Source organism: Lithobates pipiens, unplaced genomic scaffold (genome assembly GCF_037356315.1).
Source record: "Lithobates pipiens isolate NorthernLeopardFrog02 unplaced genomic scaffold, aLitPip1_a1.2 Scaffold_8, whole genome shotgun sequence".
Taxonomy (NCBI): Eukaryota; Metazoa; Chordata; class Amphibia; order Anura; family Ranidae; genus Lithobates; species Lithobates pipiens.
In genome coordinates, this window is record NW_027507903.1 from 631,592,887 (window position 1) to 631,620,200 (window position 27,314).

Below are 27,314 nucleotides of genomic sequence, written 5' to 3' on the forward strand. Positions count from 1 at the left end.
TGGACACTCTCCTGGTGAACATGTACCAATGGAAAAAAAAAGGGTTATATGGAATCATCCACACAACCTCTGCTCACCAGATATTTTTTCTTTTTTGGCCCATTCTCTGTAAAACCTAGAGATGGTTGTTTGTGAAAATCCCAGTAGATCAGCCGTTTTTTGAAATACTCAGACCAGCTCATCTGGCACGTTCAAAGTCACTTAAATCTCCTTTCTTCCCCATTCTGATGCTCAGTTTTAACTTTGGCAAGTCAACTTCACCATATCTAGATGCCTAAATGCATTGAATTTCTACCATGTGATTAGCTGATTAGCAATTTGTGTTATCTAGCAATTGTACCCAATAAATACACATATATCCGCAGCACATATTGGTGTCCTTTAAATTTTTTCCCAAGATAGCCATATGACTCAAAGGTATGATTTCAGCATAGGTGTTAAAAGGCCAAACCCTGTCTTTTTGTATAAATAGAGATACATTTGTTCAATGCAAATTGTATTTCTTGGTTCCTCAAACTATAAATTATTGGATTTAATAAAGGAGTTCCTGTAGTGTACAATGGAGCCACCAGCTTTTTAATGTTGTAAGAGGAAATTTTGGAGGGAATCATATAGACATTCATCAAAGTACCATAGTACATGCTTACCACAATTAAATGGGAACTGCAGGTTGAGAAGGCCTTTTTTCTGCCAACAGATGAGGAAATCTTAAGTATGTTGAGAAAAATGGAGACATATGTGAACATTATAAAAAAGAATGGAAAAATGATAAAAGGAATAGTTAAGACAAAATCAACAATGTCCAACACAGAATGATCAGAACAGGTCAACTCTAGAATCGGAGCAAGGTCACATAAATAATGGTCCATGATATAAGGACCACAGAATTTAAAATTACATACAAACATAATTAATAATAATGCTACCAAAAAACCTATGACCCATGGCCAGATGGCTAGACATAGTTGAAGTTTGAAGTTCATGATGGTGTGGTAATGTAAAGGTTTGCAGATAGCCAGATATCGATCATAGGACATCACTGTGAGAAGGAGGCACTCAGTTGTCGTAGTGCCACTATAGAAGAAAAGTTGAGCAATGCAGTCAGTAACATTTATGAAACCTCCTTCCTTTTTTACAATGTCCAGCATTTTTGGAGTGATAGTTGATGACAGCAAAATGTCAGAGAAGGACAGGTGACCAAGGAAAAAGTACATAGGAGATTTCAAAGCTTCAGATTCCACCACCAACATAATGATAATCAGGTTTCCAAATATTGTCAAAATGAATGCCACCAAAAAGATGAGAAACAGATAAAGTTTTAGGTTATCGTGGTACTGAAATCCCAAAAGAAGGAATTGTGTTACTGTTGTTTGGTTCACTTCCATGATTTTCTATGATGATATAGAAAAAGAGTTAGGAATGATTAAAGTATATATAAACAATTTCAAAATCTCATATAAGAATTAACCACTTAAGGACCGCCGCATGCCAATGTACGTCATTGCAATGGCATGTACAGGCACAAGCACGTACATGTACGTGCTTGGCTTCCAATGGGTGGGGGGTCCGATAGGACCCCCTCCCGCTGGATGCAGCGGTCCGGTGCGCTTCAGGAGCGATCCGGGATGAGGGGATGGCCGTTGGTTTCTGGCCATCCCCTCTCGATCGCTCCTGGCGAATGAGAAGCTTCCTCCCCTGTGTAAGTGTAAACACAGGAAGGAGGAAGTGATGTCACACTCCTCGTGTCTGTCTTTTTGACCGGACGGCGCGGAGTGAAGACATCCAAGTAAGTGCACCAACAGTCCACTGACACATAGGTACACATAGGCACACTTTTCACCCCAGTCACCCCCCGATCACCCCCCGATCGGCCCCCGCCCCCCCCCCCCCCAGTCACAGTGTCACTAATTGCAGTGGTCATTTATTTACTGATCACTGCATTTAGTGTCAGTTGTGAATGTAAAAAGTGTCAGGGCAGCTAGTGTTAGGCCCCTTTAGGTCCAGGGTAGCCCCCTACCCCCCCCTAATAAAGGTTTAACCCTTGATTGCCCTCCCAGTTAACCCTTTCATCCCCTTTTACCAGTGTCACTAAGCAATCGTTTTTCTGATCGCTGCATTAGTGTCACTGGTCCCGCTAGGAAGCTAGTTTTTTTTTTAAGGTTCAACGCCAGGTTTTTATAGCGTTAGGTACCCCGATATATAACCTAATAAAGGTTTTAACCCCTTGATTGCCCCTAGAGTTAACCCTTTCACCAGCGATCGCTGTATAAGTGTCATTGGTGACGCTGGTTAGCCAGTTAGTTATTTCGATATTAAGGTTCCCCGTCAGGTTTTTATATAGCATCAGGTACCCCCATCTAAATACCCAATAAAGGTTTTAACCCCCCTGATTGCCCTTAGTTAACCCTTTCACCAGTGATCACCGTATAAGTGTTACGGGTGACGCTGGTTAGGTAGTTCGCTTTTTATAGCATCAAGGCACCCGCCATTTATTACCTAATGAAGGTTTAACCCCCTGATCACCCGGCGGGTGATATCAATTCGGTTTTAGGGTCAGAAAGGGTCTGCGTCGCCCCAGGCAGTGCTAGGTTAGTGCCAGTACCGCTAACACCCACGCGCAAAGCATACACCTCCCTTAGTGGTATACAATCTGAACAGATCAATATCTGATCTGATCAGATCTATACTAGCGTGCCCAGCAGTTTAGGGTTCTAAAAAAACGCATTGTTAGCAGGATCAACCCAGATACCTGCTAGCACCTGCGTTTTGCCCCTCCGCCCAGCCCAGCCCACCCAAGTGCAGTATCAATCGATCACTGTCACTTACAAAACACAACACACATAACTGCAGCATTCGCAGAGTCAGGCTTTTTTTTGTAGCATTTTGATACAGTCGCTGACAGGCTAGGTGCTTTTTTACCTGTGAGTCTCACTAGTGTACCCCTAAATTTAGAGCCCAAAATGGCAAAGCGAAGGTACACTAGTGAAGAGGCCTACACGTTTCTGAGCATGACAGATAGTGAAGAGGAAGACACTGATCCGTCAGATTCAGGCTCAGAATACGAACCTGTAGAGGACAGCGCCTCCGTGACAGATAGCTCTGACGACGAAGATGAGGTCCCTGCTAACGTCAGGCGTACCCGACCCCGATCTTCTGATGTTGTTGAGGTGCAGGAACCGCAAATCCCTCGTATGGAGCATAGAGCCAGTACTAGCGCCGCTCATCCTTTTGGTGAAATGGCAAGCACCAGCGGCCTAGTACACCCTGGAAGTACATCCAGCACTGCAGTATCACGTGGTGATGTGGCAAGTCCCATAAGTGCAGTTCAAGCTGGCAAGGTGGCAAGCACAAGTATTGTCCCACTGCCACCAAGAAGAAGACGAATGCAGGCCCGTCGTTCCCATAGTGCCCTTCCTGCAGAATTCGCCAATCCTGATTGGGTGCCCACCACTTCTGCAGCACCAGTACTTCCCCCATTCACTGCCCAACCCGGTATTCAGGTGGATACAGATGATTTTACGCCACTTGATTTTTATTGTCTGTATTTCACGGAAGATCTCTATAGATCTATTGTGGACCAAACCAATTTATATGCTGGTCAACACATCGCCGCTAATCCCCAGGTGCCTTCTCTTGCCAGAGATTGGAAACCAGTTACAGTTTCCGAATTTAAGACCTTTCTGGGCCTTTCCCTCAACATGGGCACACATAAATTCATGACGTTGCGGGCTTATTGGTCCATGCATCCGACTGACCACATGCCCGTGTTCTCTAACTCCATGTCCAGGAAACGATACGAGCAGATCTTGCGGTTCATGCACTTCAGTGACAATGAACTTTGTCGTCATTGTGGAGACCCTGAATACGATCGGCTCTACAAAATTCGGCCCCTCATAAACCACTTCAAGCAACGTTTTGCAGACTTGTTTACTCCCCAACAAGTTGTCTGCATTGATGAGTCCCTGATTAAGTTTCATGGTCGCTTGTCATTCAAACAGTACATTCCCAACAAGCATACCAGATACGGGGTCAAGCTCTATAAGTGCTGTGACAGGGCCACAGGCTATGCATGGAGCTTTATGGTTTATGAGGGTAAAGATAGTTACATAGACCTGGAGAACTGCCCTGAATACATAGGAAGCGCTGGTAAGATAGTGTGGAACTTGGTGTCACCCTTATTCGGGAAAGGGGTACCACTTGTACGTGGACAATTATTACACCAGCTTTCCCCAGCGGTTTGTAGATTCCCGTCTTAGGCTGGGGGAGAGAGCCTGCTATCAGTGTAATAATTTGCTCGCTATGAAGTGGAGGGATAATAAGAATGTTTTCTTTCTTACCTCCCTTCATGCAGACACGACGGTCCAAATTCCTACGGCGACTGGTATTGTGGAGAAACCCCTCTGTGTCCATGAATATAACAAAAATATGGGAGGGGTGGACCTCAATGACCAGTTGTTGGCGCCGTATCTAGTTTCCCGTAAGGCCAGATGCTGGTACAAAAAAGTGTCTGCTTACTTATTTCAATTGGCTTTGCTGAATGCTTTTGTGCTATACAAAACTTCAGGCGGGACTTTAACCTTTCTTTTCTTCCAAAGAGAGGTTGTCACAGAGCTTCTGTATCCAGACGGTTCTGCACCTCACCATTCCCAACCAAATGCAGTAAGCCGGCTGCATGAGAGGCATTATTCTTATGCCACCCCGAGTACCCCTACCCAACGAGCCCCCCAAAAAAGATGTTGTGTCTGTACCAAGCGCGGATATAGGCGTGACACCCGTTGTTATTGTCCACGCTGTCCTGGCAATCCTGGTCTTTGCCTTGGTGAGTGTTTTGAACGCTACCACACACTAGTGAAGTATTAGCGTAGGGTACAGCATTTCACAGGCTAGGCACACTAACACAGGGTCTCCCAAGATGCCATCACATTTTGAGAGACCCTAAATGTTACAGTTGTTACAGTTTACAGTTCAAAAAAAAGTGTATAAAAAAAAAAGTAAAATAAAAAAACCAAAAGAAAATATAAAAACCAAAAATAGTTGTCGTTTTATTGTTCTCTCTCTATCTCTCTCTCTCTTCTCTCAAATTTTTTATACTTTACTGTTTACTGTGTTTTATTGTTAACCATTTTTCTTGTTTTCAGGTACGCCATTCAGCTGCAGCGTGGAATTTATTTATCTTGACAGCAACAGCGTTTGCTCCCACGATACATAAAGCCGTGACTCCAGTGCTGTAGGAGGTGATTTCACCACCACAGTTAAAAAAGAGCATATATGCCGAAGCATGGGGGCATAAGGGGTGGAGGAGCGATTTTGCTCCTAATGCCGCATACATACGGTCAAAATTCCGACGAAGGGCTTGCCCGTGGAAAAGTTTGAAAGTATGTACGCGGCATAACTTTTTTGCGGGAGGATGCCCCCATGCTTCGGCATATATATATTTTAGGCACAGGTTGTGTTAAAAAATGTTTTATTTTTTACTGTTTTTTTTGGCATTTGCTTTGCAGGTATGGTATGGTAAGGTTTTACTGTTATACTGTAATGTTACTTTGTTTTAACGTTAACCATAATTTGCTTAGCAGGTACGCCATTCAGTTGCAGCGTGGATTTATTTATCTTGACAGCAACAGCGTTTGCTCCCACGATACATAAAGCCGCGACTAAAACGCTGTAGGAGGTGATTTCACCACTACAGTTAAAAAAAAGAGCATATATGCCGAAGCATGGGGGCATAAGGGGTGGAGGAGCGATTTTGCTCCTAATGCCGTGTACATACGGTCAAAATTCCGACGGAGGGCTTGCCCGTGGAAAAGTTTGACCATGTGTACGCGGCATAACTTTTTTGCGGGAGGATGCCCCCATGCTTCGGCATATATAAATGGTGCATGTATGTCCATCATTAGAAGTGGATGGATGAAGGGAGGTATTCTAATGGTGGGCATACCCACCGATCAATCTCTTTTTTTTCGTTCAGCCAACATGACTCTCAGCAAATAGCTTGGGGTGTCTACTTTTCAAAATGGGGTAATTTGGGGGGGGGTTTGTGCTATTTTGGCATTTTATGGCCTTCGAAAGTGTAATAGGTAATAGGTAGTGAGGAGTGAAATCAAAAATTTGCGCCCTTCGAAATCCAGAAGGTTTTGGTTTTTGGGGCCCTGTACGCAGCTAGGTTTCCTGAAAGTCCCACACATGTGGTATCCCCGTACTCAGGAGAAGCAGCAAAATGTATTTTGGGGTGCAATTCCACATATAACCATGGCATGTGTGAGCAATATATAATTTAGTGACAACTTTTTGTAAAAAAAAAAAATATTTTTTTTTTGTCATTATTCAATCCCTTGGAACCAAAAAAAAAAAAAAATATTCAATGGTCTCAACATGCCCCTCAGCAAATAGCTTGGGGTATCTACTTTCCAAAATGGGGTAATTTGGGAGGGTTTTGTGCCATCTTGGCATTTTATGGCCTTCAAAACTGTGATAGGTAGTGAGGAGTGAAATAAAAAATTAATGCCCTTAGAAATCCTGAAGGCGGTGCTTGGATTTCGGGGTCCCGTACGCGGCTAGGCTCCCAAAAAGTCCCATACATGTGGTATCATTTCACATATGCCCATAGCATGTGTGAGCAATATATCATTTAGTGACAACTTTGAGCAAAAAAAAAAGTTTGTACTATTCCCGCAACTTGTGGCAAAATATAAAATATTCCATGGACTCAACATGCCTCTCAGTAAATAGCTTGGGGTGTCTACTTTCCAAAATGGGGTCATTTGGTGGGGTTTTGTGCTATTTTGGCATTTTATGGCCTTTGAAACTGTGATAGGTAGCGAGGAGTGAAATCAAAAATTTTCACCCTTAGGCCGCGTACACACGGGCGGACTGTTCATCCAACTTTGTCCGCTGAACAGTGTTTCAGCGGACAGTCCGCTCGTGTGTGAGCTTCAGCGGACAGTTTCAGCGGACAGTCTGACGAACAAAGTTTTTCGGAATTTCCGTAAGACTGTCCGCTGAAACTTGGTTTGAGCGGACAGTCCGCTCGTGTGTAGGCTTGTTCGGCAAACTAAGTCTCGCGCATGCTCAGAAAGAATTTACACGGCGAAGGTTGCATTGCAGTGTATCGGACGCCGAATTTCTCGTCCCGTCGTACGTGCCGTTCACGTCATCACGCAAGTTTTCAGCGGACTGTTCGTTCGCCGTGTGTGGTCAAGTCCGCTCATGCAAATTTTGAACGGACTGTTTGTCAAACTGTTTGACGAACCTAGTTGGGCGGACAGTCCGCCCGTGTGTACGCGGCCTTAGAAATCCTGAAGGTGGTGATTGGTTTTCGGGGCCCCGTACGCAGCTAGGTTCCCAAAAAGTCCCACACATGTGGTATCCCCATACTCAGGAGAAGCAGCAAAATGTATTTTGGGGTGCAATTCCACATATAACCATGGCATGTGTGAGCAATATATAATTTAGTGACAACTTTTTGTAAAAAAAAAAAAAATTATTTTGTTTGTCATTATTCAATCCCTTAGGACAAAAAAAAAAATATTCAATGGGCTCAACATACCCCTCAGCAATTTCCTTGGGGTGTCTACTTTCCAAAATGGGGTCATTTGGGGGGGTTTGTACTGCCCTGCCATTTTAGCACCTCAAGAAATGAGATAGGCAGTCATAAATTAAAAGCTGTGTAAATTCCAGAAAATGTACTCTAGTTTGTAGACGCTATAACTTTTGCGCAAACCAACAGATATACGCTTATTGACATTTTTTTGCTAAAGACATGTGGCTGAATACATTTTGCCCTCAATGTATGACTAAAATTTAGTTTATTCGATTTTTCTTATAACAAAAAGAAGAAAATATCATTTTTTTCAAAATTTTCGCTCTTTTTCCATTTATATCGCAAAAAATAAAAATCGCAGAGGCAATCAAATACCATCAAAAGAAAGCTCTATTTGTGGGAAGAAAAGGACGCAAATTTCGTTTGGGTGCAATATTGCATGACCACGCAATTACCAGTTAAAGCAGCGCAGTGCGAAATTGTAAAAAGACCTCTGGTCCTTAGGCTGTTAATTGGTCCGGGGCTGAAGTGGTTAAGCAGACATTACATTTGGAAAATTGTAACCAAAGAGGCAGGCAGAGGGCAAAGAACTAGTCACCAGCATCACATATGTCACCTTGCAACTGATCTTTTCTTCATTACTGACTTAAAATGCCCTTTCCTTTCCTCGTGTCTGAGCTTTCAGCAAGGAGAACAGTGAGCAACACAGTAATAGACAGGTGCGATTAGTTTCGTACGAACATTTGGGAGGACCCAAAATATGAATTGCTATGCTTCTGAATTTTGTGCGAAATACAAAATTTGGTTTATGAATTTCGGATTCAAATTCCCTTACAACGGAAACATGACTGGTGTTTTTTTGACCAGTCAGAGGTTTTCATCTGCTGCTGAGTGAGGGTTGGGAAAATTACCTTTTTTAATATGGGAGTGGGAGACTGGTACTGGTAGTCGATGGGAGATTCAGAATCGGACAATGTAAGAATGTTCGTTAATTACGATTATTCGTTATGATGGAAGTCAGCACAGCACAGGGATGGTGGGAGCCCATCATAATGAGCACAGCACAGGGATGTTGGGAGCCCCTCATAATGATAAATTCATCATAATGAACATTTGTTACGTAGTTACGAAAAGTTAACGATCCTAATGAAAATTTGTATTTCGTACAAATCCAAATTGAATTTTCGGACCGAAATTAAGAAATACAAATTAATGGCTAATATGAAATGGAACGGAATGAAACAAAACTAATTTATTGATGGTGCACATGTCTACACAATAATAACATAACAAAATTGACATCCAAATCTGGTGAGACCAGCAATCAAAGGAAACAGTGCCTTAGAACTCACATTGCAGATATACAGCCATGGCCAAAAGTTTTGAGAATGACACAAATATCAATTTTCACAAAGTCTGCTACCTCTGTATTTTTAGACTTTTTTTGTCAGATGTTACTATGGGTAGTGATGGACGAACTTCCGACGGGACGTTTCGCGAACGCGAAACGCGAACGGACACAAACGTTCGCGAAAACGACCGTTCGCCGCGGGCTCCATTGACTTCAATGGGAGGCGAATTTCGCAAACCTTTAGGTCGAATTTGCGGCCACGGGGTAATTATTAGGGGGTAGCACGTAGTCCCACCACCTGGACAATAGCATAATACATGTATGAGGTGAATTTGGGATCGATAACTACAAGCATTTTTTTTTTATTTGGGAAATTGTTCTGACAATTCAGGACTATGGAGCTAATGAAGGCAATGGAGGAGAGGGAAGGTCAGGGACCAGGGTAGGCAAACAAGAGGGTGCAGGAGATACAGAGCACTGACAGCAGCACCGTAATACAGAGCACTGACATCAGCACCGTGACATACAGCGCTGACAGCAGCTCCGTGACATACAGCGCTGACAGCAGCTCCGTGACATACAGCGCTGACAGCAGCTCCGTGACATACAGCGCTGACAGCAGCTCCGTGACATACAGCGCTGACAGCAGCTCCGTGACATACAGCGCTGACAGCAGCACCGTGACATACAGCGCTGACAGCAGCTCCGTGACATACAGCGCTGACAGCAGCTCCGTGACATACAGCGCTGACAGCAGCTCCGTGACATACAGCACTGACAGCAGCTCCGTGACATACAGCGCTGACAGCAGCTCCGTGACATACAGCGCTGACAGCAGCACCGTGACATACAGCGCTGACAGCAGCTCCGTGACATACAGCGCTGACAGCAGCTCCGTGACATACAGCGCTGACAGCAGCTCCGTGACATACAGCGCTGACAGCAGCTCCGTGACATACAGCGCTGACAGCAGCTCCGTGACATACAGCGCTGACAGCAGCTCCGTGACATACAGCGCTGACAGCAGCTCCGTGACATACAGCGCTGACAGCAGCTCCGTGACATACAGCGCTGACAGCAGCTCCGTGACATACAGCGCTGACAGCAGCTCCGTGACATACAGCGCTGACAGCAGCTCCGTGACATACAGCGCTGACAGCAGCACCGTAAGCAGCCCCAGGAGGAAGTCAGCACAGCACAGGGATGGTGTGATCCCCTCATAATAAGAACCCCCAGGAGGAAGTCAGCACAGCACAGGGATGGTGGGAGCCCCTCATAATAAGAACACCCAGGAGGAAGTCAGCACAGCACAGGGATGGTGGGAACCCCTCATAATAAGCAGCCCCAGTAGAAATATGACACCGCTCAACCTCTTCAAAGAGGAGGGTAGGGGCATATAGTACGGTGTGCTTTTTTGGGTCAGGGAAGTGAGCCAAATGAATTAAGAAGGTCTGTGTGCTTGATTCCAAAAATTGTTTATAGACATATACATGGTCTACTGATCACATGTGTTGAATTCCTCCGAGATCCATGCCTCATTCATTTTTAGAAATGTGAGGTAGTTAACACTGTGGTGAGCTAGGCGAGTACGCTTATCGGTCACAATCCCCCCTGCTGCGCTGAACGTCCTTTCGGACAGGACACTGGATGAGGGGCAAGCCAACAGTTCGATTGCAAATTGGGCAAGCTCTGGCCAGAGGTCAAGCCTGCCCACCCAGTAGTCTAGGGGTTCATCACTCCTCAGAGCGTCCACATCGGCCGTTAACCCAATGTAGTCGGACACCTGACGGTCTAGGCGTTCCCTGATGCTGGATCCGGATGACACCTGTCGATGGGTCGGCTGAAAGAATGACCTCATATCCGAAGTCACCAACACATCTTCAAACCGGCCTCTTCTTGCAGGCGCTGTTGGATTGGTACCCGCAAATCCTTCTCTGGGAGTGGGAATTGCTCCTCTGCCAGCGCACGCAAAAGCAGAATGCAGCATTTCTCGAAGCAAGGCCTGGAAGTGCTGCATTCTGACAGCCCTCTGCGACGGCGGTAACATTTCCGCCATTTTGTGTTTGTACCGGGGGTCTAAGTACGTTGCCACCCAGTACTGGTCCTTGACCCTCATGCTTTTTATACGGGGGTCCCTATTAAAACACTGGAGCATGAAGGCCCCCATTTGCACTAAAGTGGAAGCGGTGTGGTGGCCTGGCTCCTGCTCATCATCCAGGATAATGTCGTCCTCTTCATTCTCCTCTCCCCATCCTCGCACAACAGGGATCCCAGAAAGGTTTAAAGCATGCTCTTCTTGCTCCTGCTCATCCGCCCCGGCACCATCCTCCTCTGACTCCTCATCAGACTCCTGTTGTTGACTTGTCTCAGATAGAGTAGCCCCCCCTGGGAATTCATCCAGCATTGCGACTTCCTCATCTTCCCGCTCCTGCTCCTCCACAGCCTGATCAATGACACGACGCAATGCACGCTCCAGAAAGAAGGCATAAGGTACCATGTCACTGATGGCGCCATGGCTGCGACTGACCAGTTTGGTGATCTCCTCAAATGGCCGCAGAAGTCTGCATGTGTCGCGCATGAGCAGCCACTGGCGCGGTGAAAAAAAACCCAGCTCCCCAGAACCGTTTCTTTCGCAGAGTTCATACAGGTAGACGTTAACTGCACGTTTCTGCTGGAGCAGCCTATCAAGCATATAGAAGGTTGAGTTCCATCGCGTCGGGCAATCGCAAATAAGACGTCTGACCGGCAGATGGTGTCGCCGCTGAATGTCAGCAAGGCGAGCCATGGCCGTGTAAGATCTTCTGAAATGGGCCGAGATTTTCCTTGCCTGCCGCAAGATGTCCTGGACCCCAGGGTATTTGACAAGGAATCGCTGCACGACCAAGTTTAAGACGTGTGCCATGCACGGCACGTGCGTGATTTTGCCCTGTTTCAATGCGCTAAGCAGATTGGCACCGTTGTCACACACCACTTTACCAACTGTCAAATTGAGCGGTGTTAGCCACTCATCTGCCTGTGAACGCAAAGCTGAAAGGAGTGCCGGGCCAGTGTGGCTCTTTGCTTCCAGGCACAACAGACGCAGCACGGCATGGCAACGTCTCACCTGGCATGTGGAATAGGTTCTGGGGAGCTTGGGCGGTGCAGTGGAAGAGACGCTAGCAGCGGAAAAGGAGGAGGCAGCTGAGGAGGAGAGGGAGGAGGATGGAGTAGGAGGAGGAGAAGAAGAGTCAGGCCTGCATGCAATCCGTGGCGGTAAAACCAAATCTACACGGGTGCCACGGGTTACATGCTTGACGGCCGTCAGAAGGTTCACCCAGTGGGCAGTAAAACTGATATACCTTCCCTGCCCGTGTTTGCTAGACCACGTGTCTGTGGTCAGATGTATCTTGGCACCGACACTGTGTGCCAGAGATACATTCACTTGCCGCTGAACATGGCCATATAGCTCTGGGATGCCCTTCTCTGAGAAATACTTCCTTCCTGGGACCTTCCATTGTGGTGTTCCAATGGCCACAAATTTGCGAAAGGCCTCCGAGTCCACCAGTTTATATGGCAGTAGTTGGCGGGCTATGAGTTCTGACAAGCCAGCCGCCAACCGTTGGGCAAGAGGGTTATCCGGCGTCATCATTTTTTTACGCTCAAACATTAGGCCCACGGAAGCCTGCCTTTTTGCAGAAAAATGTGAGCTTGGCGTGATGGAAGGTGGAGTGGAGGACAATTGTGAGGAGAGAGGAGAAGGAGAAGTAGAAGACGAGGCTGGACGGTGAGAGCCTGCAGTGTGGCTTTGTGTGTTCCGTTGCTCCCACTGGGCTCGGTGATGGCTGCTCATGTGCCTTCTTAAGGCGGTCGTCCCTAGGTGAGTATTGGGCTTACCGCGACTAACGCGTTGACTGCAAAGATTGCAGATGGCAACGCTATTGTCAGCAGCGGACACGTTAAAAAAAGCCCACACTGCGGAGCCATGTGCCGGTGTCCTGGGAGCGCCAGATGTGACCGTACATGGTCGATGACTCGCTCCTGATACATTTGCAGTCTGCTTTGTCCCTGCTGTGCAATGTAAGTCATTGCTGCTTCTCCTCCCTATCTGCTGGTCCATATCTCCCTCTGAACTCCCCTCCTCTTCCTCTCTTGTGGGCACCCACGTGACATCACTAGACACGTCATCATCAACGTCACCTTCCCCACCGCTATAAGTAGAGTAGGCAGCAACACCGGGGACCAACCTCCTCCTTGGGCTGATCTGGGTACTGGCGTCAGACTGCTGAGTAGCGCTTGTTGCTACCTCCTCTTCCTGATCCAATACCAAGAGTGGCTGCGCATCAGAAATGTCCTCTTGATATGGATCGGAAAATAATTCCAGTGACTCAAGCGGAAGGTATGTGGTGGTGGTGGTGGTGGTCGTGTTGTTGGTGGTAGTGTCTTTGGGGGTGCACATAGCAGAGAGTGAAGAAGAGGGTGCAGATCGAGAGGATGAGGAGGGTGCAGAAGAGTAAGGCTGAGCGAGCCACTCAACCAAGTCTGGTGCATCCTTTAAAGTAATTGAACGCACCTTCTGCAACTTCCCACTTTGGCTCAAGCCTGTTGCTCCTGCCCTACCCCTACCACCCCTGCGGAAGGGCCTGCCTCTTCCTCTGCATGTCATTTTTTAAATGACCCTGTGACAAAACTCTTAGTCCCTATACCGCTGAAGGACTGCTGCAGTATAGGGCAGCGGTCAGCAGTGGTGCACGTCAACCCTATCTATTGTGGACCGATAGCGGTCCTTACAGAACAGCAGACTGTACCGCACTCAAGCCTATGTACCGTAGCACCCTATACCAAGTTACCAGTCCTTATAAGAACTTTTGTGGACCAAGCAGGTTGTGTGTTAGTGTTTAGCAGACTGTACGTCAGTCCCTATACCGCTGAAGGACTGCTGCAGTATAGGGCAGCGGTCAGCAGTGGTGCACGTCAACCCTATCTATTGTGGACCGATAGCGGTCCTTACAGAACAGCAGACTGTACCGCACTCAAGCCTATGTACCGTAGCACCCTATACCAAGTTACCAGTCCTTATAAGAACTTTTGTGGAACAAGCAGGTTGTGTGTTAGTGATTAGCAGACTGTACGTCAGTCCCTATACCGCTGAAGGACTGCTGCAGTATAGGTGAGCGGTCAGCAGTGGTGCACGTCAACCCTATCTATTGTGGACCGATAGCGGTCCTTACAGAACAGCAGACTGTACCGCACTCAAGCCTATGTACCGTAGCACCCTATACCAAGTTACCAGTCCTTATAAGAACTTTTGTGGACCAAGCAGGTTGTGTATTAGTGTTTAGCAGACTGTACGTCAGTCCCTATACCGCTGAAGGACTGCTGCAGTATAGGGCAGCGGTCAGCAGTGGTGCACGTCAACCCTATCTATTGTGGACCGATAGCGGTCCTTACAGAACAGCAGACTGTACCGCACTCAAGCCTATGTACCGTAGCACCCTATACCAAGTTACCAGTCCTTATAAGAACTTTTGTGGACCAAGCAGGTTGTGTGTTAGTGTTTAGCAGACTGTACGTCAGTCCCTATACCGCTGAAGGACTGCTGCAGTATAGGGCAGCGGTCAGCAGTGGTGCACGTCAACCCTATCTATTGTGGACCGATAGCGGTCCTTACAGAACAGCAGACTGTACCGCACTCAAGCCTATGTACCGTAGCACCCTATACCAAGTTACCAGTCCTTATAAGAACTTTTGTGGAACAAGCAGGTTGTGTGTTAGTGATTAGCAGACTGTACGTCAGTCCCTATACCGCTGAAGGACTGCTGCAGTATAGGTGAGCGGTCAGCAGTGGTGCACGTCAACCCTATCTATTGTGGACCGATAGCGGTCCTTACAGAACAGCAGACTGTACCGCACTCAAGCCTATGTACCGTAGCACCCTATACCAAGTTACCAGTCCTTATAAGAACTTTTGTGGACCAAGCAGGTTGTGTATTAGTGTTTAGCAGACTGTACGTCAGTCCCTATACCGCTGAAGGACTGCTGCAGTATAGGGCAGCGGTCAGCAGTGGTGCACGTCAACCCTATCTATTGTGGACCGATAGCGGTCCTTACAGAACAGCAGACTGTACCGCACTCAAGCCTATGTACCGTAGCACCCTATACCAAGTTACCAGTCCTTATAAGAACTTTTGTGGACCAAGCAGGTTGTGTATTAGTGTTTAGCAGACTGTACGTCAGTCCCTATACCGCTGAAGGACTGCTGCAGTATAGGGCAGCGGTCAGCAGTGGTGCACGTCAACCCTATCTATTGTGGACCGATAGCGGTCCTTACAGAACAGCAGACTGTACCGCACTCAAGCCTATGTACCGTAGCACCCTATACCAAGTTACCAGTCCTTATAAGAACTTTTGTGGAACAAGCAGGTTGTGTGTTAGTGATTAGCAGACTGTACGTCAGTCCCTATACCGCTGAAGGACTGCTGCAGTATAGGGCAGCGGTCAGCAGTGGTGCACGTCAACCCTATCTATTGTGGACCGATAGCGGTCCTTACAGAACAGCAGACTGTACCGCACTCAAGCCTATGTACCGTAGCACCCTATACCAAGTTACCAGTCCTTATAAGAACTTTTGTGGAACAAGCAGGTTGTGTGTTAGTGATTAGCAGACTGTACGTCAGTCCCTATACCGCTGAAGGACTGCTGCAGTATAGGTGAGCGGTCAGCAGTGGTGCACGTCAACCCTATCTATTGTGGACCGATAGCGGTCCTTACAGAACAGCAGACTGTACCGCACTCAAGCCTATGTACCGTAGCACCCTATACCAAGTTACCAGTCCTTATAAGAACTTTTGTGGACCAAGCAGGTTGTGTATTAGTGTTTAGCAGACTGTACGTCAGTCCCTATACCGCTGAAGGACTGCTGCAGTATAGGGCAGCGGTCAGCAGTGGTGCACGTCAACCCTATCTATTGTGGACCGATAGCGGTCCTTACAGAACAGCAGACTGTACCGCACTCAAGCCTATGTACCGTAGCACCCTATACCAAGTTACCAGTCCTTATAAGAACTTTTGTGGACCAAGCAGGTTGTGTGTTAGTGTTTAGCAGACTGTACGTCAGTCCCTATACCGCTGAAGGACTGCTGCAGTATAGGGCAGCGGTCAGCAGTGGTGCACGTCAACCCTATCTATTGTGGACCGATAGCGGTCCTTACAGAACAGCAGACTGTACCGCACTCAAGCCTATGTACCGTAGCACCCTATACCAAGTTACCAGTCCTTATAAGAACTTTTGTGGAACAAGCAGGTTGTGTGTTAGTGATTAGCAGACTGTACGTCAGTCCCTATACCGCTGAAGGACTGCTGCAGTATAGGTGAGCGGTCAGCAGTGGTGCACGTCAACCCTATCTATTGTGGACCGATAGCGGTCCTTACAGAACAGCAGACTGTACCGCACTCAAGCCTATGTACCGTAGCACCCTATACCAAGTTACCAGTCCTTATAAGAACTTTTGTGGACCAAGCAGGTTGTGTATTAGTGTTTAGCAGACTGTACGTCAGTCCCTATACCGCTGAAGGACTGCTGCAGTATAGGGCAGCGGTCAGCAGTGGTGCACGTCAACCCTATCTATTGTGGACCGATAGCGGTCCTTACAGAACAGCAGACTGTACCGCACTCAAGCCTATGTACCGTAGCACCCTATACCAAGTTACCAGTCCTTATAAGAACTTTTGTGGACCAAGCAGGTTGTGTATTAGTGTTTAGCAGACTGTACGTCAGTCCCTATACCGCTGAAGGACTGCTGCAGTATAGGGCAGCGGTCAGCAGTGGTGCACGTCAACCCTATCTATTGTGGACCGATAGCGGTCCTTACAGAACAGCAGACTGTACCGCACTCAAGCCTATGTACCGTAGCACCCTATACCAAGTTACCAGTCCTTATAAGAACTTTTGTGGAACAAGCAGGTTGTGTGTTAGTGATTAGCAGACTGTACGTCAGTCCCTATACCGCTGAAGGACTGCTGCAGTATAGGGCAGCGGTCAGCAGTGGTGCACGTCAACCCTATCTATTGTGGACCGATAGCGGTCCTTACAGAACAGCAGACTGTACCGCACTCAAGCCTATGTACCGTAGCACCCTATACCAAGTTACCAGTCCTTATAAGAACTTTTGTGGAACAAGTGAGTTGTGAATGTTTAGCAGACTGCAGCAGAAGGGCAGCAGTCAAGTATAATATCCTTTCTATATTTGGAAGAAAGAATATTATACATGTACAAGCCTATTACTGTACCACTGATACCAGTCCTGAAAAGAACCTTTGTGGAACTAATAATAACAGCAAGTCTTTAAAATTACCCTCACTGCCTGACAACACTGCTTCCTTCCTGTCCCTATACAAATTGGCAAAAAAAGAGAACGATTAGTGGTTACTGGAACAGCTCTTTTGTGGACCTTGATAGTAACAGCTAATGATGATGATGATGATGATGATGATGAAAGACTAATCTGGCTGTCCCTGTAGCATACACCGTCCTTTCCCTTTCTCTAAACTAACAAAAGACACTCAGGCTGCTGCAAGAATCAGCAGCACAGCAAACCTATCAACACCTAACACCTATACCAGTCCTGAAAAGAACTTTTGTGTACCAAATAGCTAGTGGTTTATCTCTCCCTACTCCACACAGGAACCTGTCCCTATCTTAACAGAAGAAAGAATGTAAAATGGCCACCGGATCGGGTGTATTTATAGGTTAGGGGGAATGTACAAGTGTCCATGTGCTGTCATGTCTCAATTGGCTGTCCTGTATCACATGATAAACGTGTCACCAAAGGTTAAAGTTCTTGTATACATTAAACACGTAAGTCCGCCGCGGCGAACGACGGAAAAAGGCGTTCGAACGTGCGGACCGCGAATGTCGGAAATTCGCCGCGAAACGACCGCCGGGCGAACCGTTCGGCCATCACTAACTATGGGGTACTGAGGTATAACTGCAAGCATTTCATAAGTGGCAAATGCTTTTATTGACAATTGCATGAGGTTTATGCAAAAAGTCAATGTTTGCAGTGTTGACCCTTCTTTTTCAAGACCTCTGCAATTTGCCCTTGCATGCTGTCAATCAACTTATGGGCCACGTCCTGACTGATGGCAGCCCATTCTTGCATAAACAATGCTTGGAGTTTGTCAAAATTTGTGGGGGGTTTTTTGTTCACCCACCTCATGAGGATTGACCACAAGCTCTCAATGGGATTAAGGACTGAGGAGTTTCCTGGCCATGGACCCAAAATCTTGATGTTTTGTTCCCCAAGCCACTTAGTTATCACTTTTGCCTCATGGCAAGGTGCTCGATCATGCTGTAAAAGGCATTGTTCTTCATCAAACTTTTCTTGGATGGTTGGGAGAAGTTGCTCTCAGGATGTTCTGGAACCATTCTTTATTTGTGGCCTTGTTCTTAGGCAAAGATGTGAGTGAGCCCACTCCCTTGGCTGAGAAGCAAGCCCACACATGAATGGTCTCAGGATGCTTTACTGTTGGTATGACACAGGACTGATGGTGGCGCTCACCTTTTCTTTTCCGAACAAGGTTTTTTCTGGATGCCCCAAACAATCGGAAAGGGGATTATTCAGAGAACATGACCTGATCCTGCAGCTGAATCATCTGTAGGAGATTGTCCTGATGCTTGCTGGACTTTCTTGGGCAACCTGAAGCTTTCTTCACAAATGCAATGGAAATGTTTTTTTGTTTTTTTTAATGAGATTAAGTTAATTTTCATGGCAAAGAGGTACTTTTCAGCTAATTGCAATTCATCTGCTCACTCTTCAAAACATCCTGAAATATATGCAAACTGCCACTGAAGCAGCAGACATTGTGAAAATTAATATTTGTGTCATTCTCAAAACTTTTGGCCATGGCTATAGAGCTATGGGGCTAGAGGCATAGGAGGGTGTAGATACACTATTAGCCCTTGTACACACGGTCGGAGAATCCGTCGGAATGTGTCCTATCGGACCGTGTTGTCGGATAATCCGACTGTGTGTGGTATGCATCGGAGTGTTTCCGTCGGAATATCCGTCGGACCAAACTTTACAACATGTTGGAAATATTTTCCGACCAACTGGTCCAATAGGACATACTCCGATCATGTGTAGAGAATTTCGATCGAACAAAGTGCCACGCATGCTCAGATCAAATTCCTACATCAAAGCTATTGGCTACTAGCCTGAACGTAGTCCCATCGTAACGAAATTACGTCATCACGTTCTGAAAGATCAGATTTTTCACCAACTTTGTCCGACCGTGTGTATGCAACAGTTTCGGACAAGATCCGACGGACAGAATCCGATGGAAAAAATCCGACGGATTTGGTTGTCGAAATGTCCGACCGTGTGTACAAGGGCTTGTACTGGAAGTGTGGCGTTATTTTTAAGGATACATTCAAAACCCAAGGTACATTTTTTTCAGGGCACTGCTTAGGCACAATTAAAATCTCAAAGTTTTTCCCCATAGCAAGTCTAGTTTATAGATCTAAAGTTTGTATATACCCTCACCTCCAGTATTTGAGCCAAAAATAATATTAGGTTAAATAATACACTTCCCTTTAAACATGGTAGGTGTAAATTCAAATGTTTCTCCAGATCCAAATCTCTCAGGTATTCAATCCATCACCATCCTCACTTATCATTTCATATTTCTTCCACCAAAACCCAAATAAAGATAAAGTATCATAGCAGTGCTACAGTAACATGTTAAAAAAGGTGAACCTATCCTTTAAGTTTTGACAATAAAATCTAAAAGCTGATTGGTTTCTAAGCAGAGCTGCACCAGATTGTGTACTCTCCAGTTTTAGTAAAGTGTTTTAGAAAATTATTTAATTGGCATTTATATTTACTTTAACAGTAAAAAAAAACACACTAAATACTGCATGTTTTTATTTATTTCAAAATGTTTTATTAGCAAGATTATAATTTAAAATTAAGGTATATTAGCATACACAACAATGATTTATATAGCTGCATTGAGTCCTTCACATGGATGAATCACTTTGTTGATATTTATCTAACAAACCCAGAATTAGAATGAAATTGCAATCAGTTTTTCAACTAGAGAAGGGTATGCATAAGGATCTGGGGGGAGGTAAGTGCCTCTGAGCAATGATGAGGGATTCCCTATTAGTATGTGAAGGATAAATCTCCCAGGTGCCAGTCTAATGCTGCGTACACACAGAAAATGTTGCGATGAGAGCTTGTTGTCAGAAATTCCGACCGTGTGTAGGCTCCATCGGAATTTCCAACACACTAAATTTGAAATCTGGATCTCAAATTTTCCGACAACATAATCTGTTCTTGTAAATTTCGATCGTGTGTACACAATTCTGATGCACAAATTTCCACGCGTGCTTGGAGTCAAGCAGAAGAGCCACACTGGCTATTGAACTTCATTTTTCTTGGCTCATCATACGTGTTGTACGTCACCGCGTTTTTGACGTTCAAAATTTCCGACAAGATTTGTGTGATCGTGTGCATGCACGTTTGAGCCAATATCCGTTGGAAAAAAAAACATGGATTTTGTTGTCAGAAAATCCTAGTATCCTAGTGTACAGGGCATTAGTCTTTTGATGGTAAATGTGAGGTCCATGGGTAACATGAATAATTTTTTGTAGAAATAGGGAGGCTGGTGATTGGCGCAAGGAGGACACTTATTTATCCAATCAATATGAAAGCTAATGAGGAAGCAATTAATAAACAATTGTTATAAAAGGTGGCGCATAAAAAACAGTCGATTAAGAAATAGTATTGTCCATATGTGGTCCGTGTACAGCTCACTTGAGGCAGCTCTGCGTAAAGTAAGAAGCAGCTCTATAGAAAACACAAGGAGAAGCACAGGCAGAAAGTCCTGTCCCTTGACAGAATGCTACAGAAAAGGACCCCCTATGTGTAAGCAGCGGTCTTTTTGCAGAGGTCTCACATGAAGACGTTTTTTTTTTTTTTTTACAATCTAATACACACGATCGAATTGTATGACGTACTTAGTCCGTCATACAATCCGGTGGACAATCCGGCGGACTTTCTACCGAACGTACTTGGCCACACACGGATACACAAACAGTCCAACGAAAGCTTGCGCGATGACGTACAGCACGTACGACGGGACTAGAAATAGGAAGTCCAAGACACAGCAAAGCACCCTTTGGGCTTCTTCTGCTGACTTTGCGTTAGTGGAAGTTTGGTTAGAGACGATTTGCGCTTTTCAGACTTCAGCTTAATTCGTCCGTTATTTTTATTTTTTTATTTATTCTCGAATTGGAATATTAATCATAAGATGAGGATGAATAAAGACATTTTTGATAACTCTGTGTGAATATAAGCAGCAAAGCAACTTCACTTTTCTCGCATTATGAAGAAGAAAAGAATGTGCTATATTAAAAGATCACAAAATTAGCAGCATGACGAATATGCTAGCTTCAATACGAACACTAGTTTTACAAGACAGAGCGCTTCCGCCCTGTAAATCCTTTCTGGGCATGCGCCATTCTTAGTCCGTCGGATTAGCATACTGACGGGAAGATTGGTGTGCAAACCAGCCTTCTTAGTACTCCGGACTTCACGCTGAAAAAGTCTGCTGAAGCCCACACACGATCGGATTGTCCGTTGAAATGCGTTTCAACGGACTAAGTACGTCAAACAATTCGATCGTGTGTACGCGGCATTACTTACCTAGGTGGATGCAGCATCACTCTGATAATGTATCTGTCCCCCGCTGGCTCTAAGAGTGAGAACTGAGCGATCAAACACTGATGATCGCTCAGTTCTCAGTGTTCCATGAGCAGAGAGCTGGTGACTGTCAGTCACCGGGCTCTTTTCTCTGTTCCCCCCTGCTCACTGTAGCGCTTGGCTGTGGAGGAGGCGGGAAAGGCTGAGCCGGTCCAGGCATGTGGACGGATCCTGACCATATGGTCATGACCTTCCTCGAGCTTGGGCCGCCTCTGTGGTGTCAGCCGACATTGGGCTTCAGTCCATTGTCTGCTGAAAACGGGTCACAGGAGTACAGAACAAACTGTGATCCATAGGAGAAGTCCAGCCAAACTAGCTTTGGCTATACTTCTGCTTTAAAGAGTAGACATGTGCACTGCCGAAAATATGTTCATTTTCATTTAATTTTTTTTTTTTTTCATTTTATCGGGTCATTCTTTATGATCGCAATTCATAAATTCGTAAATTCATAAATTAATAAATTTGAAAATCCGAAAATAAGAAAGAAAATCAGAAAATTCAAAAGAATAACAAACTAACAAACTAATAATAACAAATTATTAAATTATAGGTATTGAAGTTTCGTTTCAAATTTGGCTGTTAGTGAAGGTAACGAATACAAATGTATCCGTAGTTACGAATTATATGAAATAACAAAGGCAGCATCTAAACAAATGGAATGGAACAAATTAATAAATAATAATAATAATAATAATAAAACGTTTTTATTAGTTATTTATTATTATTAATTCATTATACTTCATTTGTTTAAATACAGGATTTGTTATTTCAGATAATTCGTATTTGTTACGTTACGAATTATCGTTTGAAAGCAAATTCCAATACTTATAATTTAATAGTTTAGTTATTATTAGTTATTTATAATTTCAGATTTTCGGGTTTTTGGGTATTCAAGTTTTTCAAATTTTGAATTTCCAAACTTTAAAGTTTATGAAATTTTCGAATTTATGATTTTACGAATTTATGCATTTTTAAATTTTCGAATATTTAAATTTACAAATATTCTGAATCATTTGTTAAACAGGTTTTCATTCATTCGGATATTTCCTAACAAATTTGTCAAAATTGGAAATTCAGAACTAAATGAATAGCACATGTCTATTAACTGCTTGCCGACTGCCGACTGTCAAATGACGGCCAGGCAGCGCGGCTCTTGTGCCATCATATGATGTCCTTCCTTCATATGACGTCCTTCCATTTAAACAGGGAATGCGTGCAGTCGCGCTCGCCACCGAGGGGGGTGAACAGCCATTGGGTATAGCTGTTTACCACGTGATCACAGATGGTTCCACCCCCACTGTGCACGGCACATGCGCGCAGTCACGAGCGTGCACGTCAGTGCCAGCGTGTTCCCGGGAACACTGCTTGTCACTGATGCTAGTAAACAGCCATTGGCCGGATGTTTACCCATGTGATCATCTGTGATCCTTTCACAGCCGATCACTAATTGTAAACAAGCTGCGGTAATGAGATGTTACTGGGTTCTCCTCCTCACACACCGATCATGTGTGATAAGGAGATTGCGGTAGCATATCATTACCGCTTACAGTGTACACACCAATCATACTGATTGCCCCCCCTAATAAAGAGGACCTGTCACCACTCATCATAGTACCTGTCACGCACAGTCCATCAGAGTACCTGAGTACCTGTCAGTCCATCTGAGTACCTGTCACAGTCCATCAGAGGACCTAAGTACCTCTCACAGTCCATATGAGTACCCAAGTACCTGTCACAATCCATCAGAGTACCCGAGTACCTGTCACAGTCCATCAAAGTACCCAAGTACCTGTCACAGTCCATCTGAGTACCTGAGTACCTGTCACAGTTCATCTGAGTAACTGAGTACCTGTCACAGTTCATCTGAGTAACTGAGTACCTGTCAGTTCATCTGAGTACCTGAGTACCTGTCACAATCCATATGAGTACCTGAGTACCTGTCACATTTCATCTGAGTACCCGAGTACCTGTCACAGTTCATATGAGTACCTGAGTACCTATCACCGCCCTTCAGAGTACCCGAATACTAGTCACCAGTAGTGATGGACAAACTTCCGACGTGACGTTTCATGGACGTGATCCGTGAACGTGCCCAAATGTTTGCGGCGGACCCCATTCACTTTAATGGTAGGCGAACCTTAAAAACCTCCAGGTCATATTTTCAGCCACAAAATACTTACTAGCTGTGCACACATAGTCCCACAACATGGACACTGACATACCAGAAGTATTAAGTAAATCTTGGATCGACAACGACAAGCATTCTTTTTTTATCTGTGAAATTTTGGCAATTCAGGAGCGCATGAAGGCCATGGAGGAGAGACAAGGTTAGGCCAGGCTATGAAGAGGTGCAGGAGATGATCAGTGCCACAGTCAGGGCAGCACAGTCCTGTGCCAGTGTCCCAGTGTGCCAACCTGTGCTTGAGCCCCTGACCTCTCCCTCTGCCCGGCCCTTACCCCCATCTATGCAGGGCTCCACTGCGGTGGTCCGGAGGTGCCAGTCCAGTGCTGATCCTCAGCCATGGTGCTGGCACTGCCTGCTGATTTGCTTCTCTCCTGATATCTCCCTCACTGACACCAGCACTGAGATAGAACACTGACACCAGCACAGCGATAGAGACTGAGCACTGACACCAGGACCGAGATAGAGAGCACTGACAACAGCACCGTGATAGAGAGCACTGACACCAGCACCGTGATAGAGAGCACTGACATCAGCACCGAGATAGAGAGCACTTCTGCAATTTCCCACTTTGGCTCAAGCCTGTTTCTCCTGCCCTACGCTACCACCCCTGCGGAAGGTCCTGCCTCTTCCTCTGCCTGTCATTTTTAAATGACCCCATGACAAAAGTCTCTAGAAAAGTGCAGTATATGTGGAAGAAGGTATATAACACCCCGCTTCAACCTGTCATTTTGGGGGACCACTGGTCTATCACACCAGTTATAATACTTTTTTCTAATTGCGTTTGTCACTCTTTGTAGTATCGCTGCAGAATCACTCAGCAGTCACAATGCTGCACAGTGGAAATGCACTATACTATGCTTTCTATATTTAAAAGTATTTTATACGCGCATTACACCCCTATATACTGCACACCAAATAGCACACCTATACCAGTCCTTAAAAGGACCTTTGTGGACCTAATAGTAGCTATTTAGTAGCTAGTGAATTGCAGACTGTCCCTGCTCCAAACACCAAACTGTCCCTCCCTACACTGAGAAACGACAGCTGCAGAATCGATCAGCAGCACTGCTGTACACTATAATATGCTTTCTATATTTGAAAGAAAGTATATTATAAGTGTATTACAACCCTATACCAGTCCTTAAAAGGACCTTTGTGGACCTAATAATAGCTAGCTAGTAGCTAGTGAATTGCAGACTGTCCCTGCTCCAAACACCAAACTGTCCCTACACTGAGAAACGACAGCTGCAGAATCGATCAGCAGCACTGCAGTACACTATAATATGCTTTCTATATTTGAAAGAAAGTATATTATAAGTGTATTACAACCCTATACCAGTCCTTAAAAGGACCTTTGTGGACCTAATAATAGCTAGCTAGTGAATTGCAGACTGTCCCTGCTCCAAACACCAAACCGTCCCTACACTGAGAAAAGACAGCTGCAGAATCGGTCAGCACTGCAGTGCACTATAATATGCTTTCTATATTTAAAGGAAATTATATTATAAGTGTATTACAACCCTATATACTGTACACCTATACCAGTCCTTAAAAGGACTTTTGTGGACCTAATAGTAACAGACTGACTGTCCCTGCTCCACACAGCGTCCTTTCCCTACACTGACAAAAGACAGAATGTAAAATGGCCGCCAAATCAGGTCTATTTAAAAGGTAGGGGGTATGTCCATGTGCTGAAATGTCTCAATTGGCTGTCCTGTACCCCATGATGGATGTGTTATGGGTCAAAGTTCTTCACAATGTAAACGAATATGTCTGCCAAGAACAGCGTCAGAAGTCTGTCAGTTTGGAGAATCACGAACGAGCAAAGTTCACCGCGAACTGACCGCCGGGTGAAAAGCAAGGCCATCTCTAGTCACCAGGCCATCAGAGTACCCGAGTACCTGTCACAGTCCATCAGAGTACCCGAGTACCTGTCACAGTCCCTCAGAGTACTCGAGTACCTATTTGCAGCCCATGCCTCATAGAATATATGTTGGGGTGTTTGCTTTCCAAAATGGGTTCATTTTGTGGGTAATTCCACTGTCCTGGTGCTCCTGGACCTTCAAAAGTGTGATAGATAGAATGAAATGAGATGTGTAATTTTTGCTTGTAGGTGCTACTTCAATGTTGGTGCTCTGTATGTGGCCAGGCTGTGTAAAAGTCTCACACATGTGGTATCACCATACTTGGAAAGAGTAGCAGAATGTATTTTGGGGTGTAATTTGTGGTATGCATATGCTGTGTGTGAGAAATAACCTGATAATATGACAAAATAAAAAATAAAAAATAAATCTTAATTTTGCAAAGAATTGTGGGAAAAAATTACAACTTAAAAAAGCTCACCATGCTATTTACTTAATACCTTGGAATGTCTATTTTCTAAAAAGGGGTCATTTGGGGGGTATCTGTACTTTCCTGACTTGTTAGTGTCTCAAGAAATGAGATACACCTGATGTACTGAAGGCCTAATCAGATGTGATAAATTTTCAGTGATCGGTACCATAGTTTGTAGACTCTATAACTTTCACAAAAACCAAATAATATACACTAATGTGGGTTATTTTTACCAAAGATATGTAGCAGTATAAATTTTGGTCAAAATTAATAATTAGCAAAATTTTATGACAGAAACAAAGAAAAAGGTATTTTTTTCACAAAATGTACCTTTTTTTTATTTATAGCACAAAAAAAACACTAGTGATTAAATACCACTAACAGAAAGCTCTATTTGTGTGGGAAAAAAGGACGCAAGTTTCATATGTGTACAGTGTTTCATGACTGAGTAATTGTCATTCAAACTGTGAGAGCGCTGAAAGCTGAAAATTGGTCTGGGCAGGAAGGGGGTGTAAGTGCACTGTATTGAGGTGGTTAAAGACAACGTGAGACAATGGGGTTGATCTACTAAAACTGGAGAGTGCAAAATCTGGTGCAGCTCTGCATAGAAACCAATCAGCTTCCAGGATTTTTTGTTGTCAAAGCTTAATTGAAGAAGCTGAAGCTAGAAGCTGATTGGCTACCATGCACAGCTGCACCAGATTTTGCAGATTTAGTAAATCAACCACAATGAATGATGAAATGCAATTAATAAAAAGCTTCATCATTTTTAGTGCAGTCAAGGATATAACATATTTAAACAATAAAGTTTCTAAAGGGAACAAATAAATCGGTCACCTACTTAGCTTGGAGAATTTATGTTACAGCAGTTAACATATCCAAAGCATGGACACTAGTCTTATGTCTGCAAAGCTGAATCAACATGGAGAGTCAGAATTCCAAATGGTTACTTTTTATAAACAGATATGTTGCTTGTTTTTTATATATTTGTGAAAAGAGAAAAAAAATAATGATCAGTAAAACAATCCAATAGAGAGATAAATCACAGAGAAAGTAGAAGCCTCTAGTGTTTATACTTGAATGTACCCTGCAGATTAATGGTTACAAAAAAATAAAAATAAATGCCTGATGGGAATGTTTTGTGGTTTTGCATTTTTTTTA

General features: G+C 44.7%; 1 protein-coding gene across 1 annotated transcript; it reads right to left on the reverse strand.

Annotated features, from left to right (window-relative positions):
* On the reverse strand, positions 1–27,097 carry LOC143964079 (olfactory receptor 6B1-like). The gene is made up of 2 exons (XM_077473786.1): positions 26,995–27,097; positions 1–1,391 (listed from the first exon to the last, which is right to left on the reverse strand). The coding sequence occupies exon 2, from the start codon at positions 1,383–1,385 to the stop codon at positions 438–440; it is 948 nt and encodes a 315-aa protein (XP_077329912.1). The 5' UTR covers positions 1,386–1,391; positions 26,995–27,097; the 3' UTR covers positions 1–437.
* Between the last annotated feature and the right edge of the window lie 217 nt (positions 27,098–27,314).